General features: G+C 42.0%; 1 protein-coding gene across 3 annotated transcripts in view; it reads left to right on the top strand.

Annotated features, from left to right (window-relative positions):
- The first annotated feature begins 74 nt into the window (after positions 1–74).
- GANC (glucosidase alpha, neutral C) overlaps positions 75–6,326 on the top strand; it is a 28,101-nt gene continuing 21,849 nt past the window's right edge. The window contains exons 1-5 of one of the 3 annotated variants that reach the window (XR_011324817.1): positions 75–278; positions 1,360–1,422; positions 2,976–3,084; positions 4,637–4,764; positions 5,291–5,473. Coding sequence is in view for 2 of the 3 variants with exons in the window: in XM_069784374.1 (XP_069640475.1) it covers positions 250–278; positions 1,360–1,422; positions 2,976–3,084; positions 4,637–4,764; positions 5,291–5,473 (512 nt within the window). In the remaining variant the exon portion in view is untranslated. The remainder of the gene's footprint in view (positions 279–1,359; positions 1,423–2,975; positions 3,085–4,636; positions 4,765–5,290; positions 5,474–6,326) is intronic. The other 2 variants (XM_069784374.1, XM_069784375.1) reach the window with 2 other exon arrangements.

The raw sequence follows: 6,326 nt of genomic DNA, 5'->3' as shown, positions 1-6,326 counted from the left end.
GTGAGGCGGAGCCGTTTCCCCGGCTGGGCCCGGGCTGTCACCGCCCCCCCCCCCCGGGTGCCAATCGCCGGGCCCGGCCGCGGTCGGAGCCCGCCGGCAAGCCGGTGACTGGAGCGCCGCGCCGGGGACCTCCGCACCTCGCCGCGACCGAGGCGAGACCGTTAGCGGAGGGGCGTCCCCGGCTGCCGCCGCTCCCTCTGAGGAGCCCCCCCGGGCGGTCACCCCTTCTCCGCTCGGGGCGGCTCCGCCATGGAGGCGCTCACGCCGGGGGAAGTCAGGTAACGCTGCCCGGCGGCGGCTCCTCGGCGGCCGGCCCTCTCCTCGCTCCCGGGGTGGCTCCACAGCTTTCCGCGGGGAGCGGCGGGGTAGGGGCCGGGCCCCAGGAAGGGCCCGGAGCCGGCCGGGGGCGAGGGGCAGGCGTGGGGTGGGCCGGAGGGCAGGTTTCACCACGGGCGGGATGGTTCGGGCGCAGGCTGGAAGGTGGTCAGGTTGCCGGGCGTTAAAGACGGCGACGGGGTCCCACAGACCGGGGGCAAAAACCCGAAAGCGCATGGCTGTCTTCAGGCAAAAATGGGAAGGGTTACACTGCCTAAATACAGGGTTACTCTGAGGTCTCTAATAATAATCCAGGTCTACTAATATTTAGTTCACGGTGGTGGGGACCGAGTCTTCGCGGCTGCCGTCTGCATTTTATATGTTGCATGTATATCATTATAAGCATCAGCTCTTCGTCTACCAGTGCTAATACCTTATTCTCTTCCATGTGTGTCTGAAGTCAGCATGCTCTGGCAAGTATTTTGATGATAGACACTACTGGCAGTACATTTTTTTCAGGCAAGCCAAAAATTTGCTGTTGTCTAATAGATCTAAAAGTTACTTCAAGCCTAGAGACAACGTAGAGATGCCAGCAGGGCCATTAGAAGCCTTCCTTCCCCGTCAGTGCCACTGCAGGTAGAAGGGAAGGGTGCAGGGTTTCTCCTTTTCTGCCAATCCTGCCTCTTTCTCCATTCTTATTACTGGAACATAATATTTAACTGTAAGGACTGCAGAGAGAGATCTGGCTTCGAAATGCAAAGCCCCAAGAATTCACTCGTGCTGAAATTCAGCTCTGTTAGTCACAGATTCAATTGTTTGCCAGAATTATCCAAGTTTAAAAGGAAATGGTTTAGCATGGAACTAAACGTGTAAATTCTTCCCATATCCAAACACAGTAGTTAAAAGTCCAACACATTTTATGTCACCACAGTCGTCTGCACTCTCTTTAATCCTCAGCCCTCTTGAGGAGGACCCCCATCATCTGATCATTCAGCAGGTGTTAGGTGAACACATTTAAACGTTTTCTTTATCTGTTCCTTCTAGTGTCCAAGATGAGGCTGTGGACAAAAGCACCTTTAAGGAATGCAACCAGATTGCTTTTTACAGGTAAAGAGAAGAACTGTAGTGTAGGGTTGTTGTTTTTTTTTTAAAAACTAGTAATATTAAAAGATACAGGAAGAAGTTACATATTGATTTTTAATTACAGCAGGTCTGCTACTTTCAGGATTTATCTTCCAAAGTGAGCGTTCCACTCACCTGTCAGCAAGCAATAATCAGCATATTTTAAAAGGTGGAATCGTACATCCAAAACCTCTTTTGTTAAGATTCAAGAGTCAGTCCTCTCATCTGATAAAGTCCCAGCAATATTTTAACTATAGGTACACTCAGACACAGGTTGTTTTCTTGATGTAGACATTTCTTGAATATCCATAGTTCAAAACAACAGAACTCTCAATAGAAACCATTAGTCTCTGACAATAGCATGCATGATTACAGTCCTGTTGAGCAAGTACCTTGGCCAGAATTCAGCATCAAATCTAAATTCTAGCTCATTAGTCTCTTAAAGCTAACCTTAAGCTGAGGGATCCTTATTACCCCATGTCTGAGATAACTCTCCTCCACCTATTTTTCCTCCCATCCTCCATTTTCTTCTATCCCTTGCTGCCTGAGTGAAAGGAATGATTGCCCAGTGTTATACCAATTACTCACTGACGTACTGGGTTACAGTTTCAGATACTCAGTTCTGTTCTGCAGGAAATTATGTTCCGAAAACCCCAAATAACGTTTCGCCTGTGGGAGCAGGACTCGTCCTCTTTTGACACCAGCCCTTTCTAGCTTGTCACCAGTTTAACTTAACACATCTAATTTCTCAGCAGGAGGTTCCCACACATCTGCAAGCATAGGATCCTGTCTTTGCTCTGCTTTTAAAAGAAATCCTTTATCTAATTGCTCGCATTTGTGCAATATCTGTTTGCGTGGAAACAAAGTCAGTTTACTAACGGAGAAGCTTCCCTTTAACGTAGCCTCCAAGATACTTACCTTCCAATAGTTCGTAAAACCTGGGCTCAGCAAGGAGCATTCTACAAACAGTTGAAAGAGCCTCTGTTTCAAGGTCTCTGTCCTAAAAATATAATCAGGGCCAAAAGCTGTAGTCAAAACTCTGTAGTCGGCAGGCTTGTTGAAAAACAATTTCCTCATTGCCTATGCAGGAGATTACAAATTACAGACATATATTGCTTCATCACCACAGAACGTAGAAACTGTTCACTGAGGTGTCGCCAACCAAGCAGGAATATATGACAGAAAATGAAAAAGAGATTATTCAGCTGAAATTTCTTGGGTCATGGAAAGAAGAAGAATGTAACTGGACAACTGAGAATGCAGTTGGACACTTGAATTAAGACTATTATTGTTTAAAAAAAACCCTATAGAGTGGTGATGGGTGACCAAACCCCTCTAACATCTCATTCATAGACACGTATGTGTGCTCAGAATTATAGTCCTTCTTTTTCCCTGTGACTTGAAGCACTGATAACAACTGTATTTGAAAAAATTCAGGACAAAATTATTAAGTAAACATTTCTAACAATATTATGTCCCGCTGTGGGATATAAGCCACAACAATTAGGGAGACCAAAAATAATTTTCTGTCTTGACAGGCGTCAGAAACTTCTACGTCCTGGAAAATCCTTGTATCGAGCATTGTTGGATTCAGTCACATCAAGTGATGAGAATGTCAAATTCCAAATTATTCATGAAGAGCATAAGGTGAGATCCCACCTCGCATAAGAGGGTGCTTACAAAAAGAGCAGTGAATATTATCAACAAGTCTGATAATATTTGCACATTTTGAGATTCTTCGGTGATAGATATTTAAGACATGATGCAAAGTATCAGCCTAAAGATGTCCTTACTGGTCAGTATTTATTTGACAGCTTGAGAATGTGCAAGGAGAACACGTATTTTAAGGAACTTAAAAAAAACCTTCAGTGACTTTATGAAAACTCTTAATAGAACTTTTTTTATCTGAAAAAAAAATGTTTTTAATTCAGAGTTTTCTCCACTATTCCAAAAGAATAAATTCTTTTTCTGTATTGGAATAAGAAGACCTATGTTCCAGCACCTCCTAACCATATCTTTGTATTCCTGTGTTTGTTCAAAGGCAGTTTGGGGGGGAAAAAGAAGCCTTCTTTGCATTTAAGAAGACAGCCAGGAAGAGGGGTGTCTTCTATTCCTCTAATTTAATAGCGTAGCAGCTAGCAGACTTACTCAGGCAACCTAACCTGTCCTCAGATTATGGGAGTTTGGAACTACAGCTCTCTTCCATGCTCTAAGCATCACACTATGTAGATACTCTGCATAAAGGTATTTTCTGCCTCTCTTGTTAATCCTGACCTTCTTTGCAGTCAGCACAGAAAAAGGAGCCTATTTTTTGTCTAGATTTTAAGGTAGATGAAAGACTGAAGGCTCTGTGGCTTCCTAGACTATTTGGGGGTTTATACAAAGATGGCATAATGTAAAGTATTTCCTAGGAAGCAGGATCTGGAACTCCAAATGAATCTTTTCTCTCTTGCCTACTGTCCCTCTGGTATTATGGCTCTTTCATTCTTTCATGCCTTTGAAGAGAGCAGGGCTGATTGGCTTCCAGGTAGAGGGAAAAGATACCAGGCCAAAATTCTTCAGCCAGTGTTGTGTCTCACAAGAGGAGAGATTAAGAAAGGAAAAAAAAGAAAAAAATTGGACTTCTTTTGTAGGGATCCTCCATGGAAGAAAAAGGAGTCATTTTGTATGAGCTAGAACAGAGTGACTTCTCAGTTCCCTGAACAATAAAATAGCAAGTTACAGCGGGTAGGGCAGTATTATGCATTTTATTCAGGTGTCTGTCTGACAGAGTTCATCAGTGTTAGCACCACTGTGAATACTAGTGAACACAGAGCACTGACATTTTTGCAAAAAGCCTGCATCTTAGTAGTATCCCACTCTTACATTGACAGCACAGTAGTGAAATTGTCCAAACTTCAAGATTAGTGTATACTAACCCTGTTTTCCATGCTGCTTGTAGGAAGAGCTGCAAAATGCTAGACTTGAGAGACTTAAGATAGAGTCTCCACTTAAAAAGAGTTGCTTCTTCAAAGGGGAGAAGTAGAGTTAGCTGGTGTAAATTCATATGAACGGTGATTGTTGCCTAGCAATGCTAAAGAACATTAAATCAGAAAGCAGGTGTGTTTTTTTTCCAGACATTAAGTGTTTGGTGATGTTGAGTTGAAAAGTAAGTTGGTATTTTTTATCACTACCAGTTTAACTGTTTGTTTGCTCCCAGGTTCTTCTACAAGTAGAAATTTGTGAGATTGAGGGCAATATTTTCAGGCTTAAAATTGATGAGGCATCTCCTCTCAGAGCAAGATACAAAGTTCCTGATGTTCTTATAAAGGAACCTACCACCCAGAGGTAAGTGACGGGAAGATGATTTGTCACCTTAGTAACTTAAACAGCTTCATTTGCAAGAATGTTTTCCCTTCTTCCTCATTTGTCCTACACTACAGTTGTCTCTCTACAATACAAAGTTGTTACAGGAATAGAAAATAAAAATGCATGTGGTTGATTTACTTTCAAAAATTCATGTTAAATACATAGGAGAAAGTTTTGTCATATACATAAGAAATTTGAGGCTATTTGACCCAATCAGAAAATAGTGTACTTGTTATGATGCATCATTTTTACCTAAGGCATTACCTGTTAATGTGAAAGGAGTGCAAACTCTGGATAGTTTTCACAGCAGTTCTGTAGCCACCTGTGCACTGTGCAGTGAACCCTGAACACAGCATGTATTTCTGGCATTGTTTGCCTCAACATTAGCCTTGAGGTTTTTATAATGTATGCAGATATTATCAGCCCATCTTTTGTTTCAAATAATTATTTAGTTACAGTGGATTTCCTGTGCTGCTGATTCATGACCTTGCTTTTCATTTGCCAGACTCTTCATATCCCAGAAGGAGCCAGGTATTTTGGTGCTGTCAAGTGTTAATGAGGACTACAAACTTCAAGTCACAGCGTACCCCTTCCAGGTTGAGCTACAGTCCAAGGGTGAGACTGTTCTGAGCATGAATTCCAATGGGTTGTTATATTTTGAGCACTTACGACCACCTCCCAGTGACAGGTACAGTATCTGTCTATTGCATCGTAGTATGTACTGATTGTGCTGTAGCTGAAGAGAAACAATTCTATGGAATTGCAATTTCTGTGATAGAAGCTCTTATGCATTGAAATCTGTCTTCTTTTCTACTTCATACCAGTAAGTACAATGGTGATGTTTTAACAAAGAAATTCTAGATCAATTAACTGCAGACTGTTTCAGTCCCTTGCAGCAGCCATGTGCAAAATGCTAACCTCATTTAACAGCCAGTTTTGTAAAACACTAAAGTATCCTGGTACCCCTTGTCTTGTTTGGGAATAAGTGATGGAAGTATGATGAGGTTATTAGTTTTGTCTCCTTTTATGACTAAATTTACTCTTTAGGTAAGTTTTATTCTCCATATAAGCTCTTGAAGTAAGTTTTGTTCAACTTACAGTGTGCTGTATAGCTGCAAGATTTTACAGGTCAATCCCACTGCAAAGTGCTGGAAGGGTGAGAAACCACAATGCAGGACATGTCGTGACTAGGAAAAGAGCATAGCAAGCATCTCTCCTAGAGAGCATTATTTAAAAAATTGTAATTAACAGAGAGGCCTTAACAGAGAATGACAAAGAAGTGAGGATCTTCTGGGCAGGTAAAACACTGATGCGGATAGAAATAAATATGAAAGGCCAAGAAGTCAACCTAACTCAAATATGGAGTGAACGTTATTTTAAGACATTGAATATTAAAATGATTTGCCAGTTAGAGCTCTCAACTATGACATCAATTTTCAGAACAGTCAAGCACAAAAGCTCTTATATAATGTGTAAGGCAGTGCAGAATGCTATATGAATTTTCTGTTTGAAATCCTTCCTTACGTTAACAATAAACTGAT

The sequence above is a fragment of the Haliaeetus albicilla genome, chromosome 5, assembly GCF_947461875.1.
Source record: "Haliaeetus albicilla chromosome 5, bHalAlb1.1, whole genome shotgun sequence".
Lineage (NCBI taxonomy): Eukaryota > Metazoa > Chordata > Aves > Accipitriformes > Accipitridae > Haliaeetus > Haliaeetus albicilla.
This window is presented reverse-complemented; position numbering and strand designations above follow the sequence as displayed.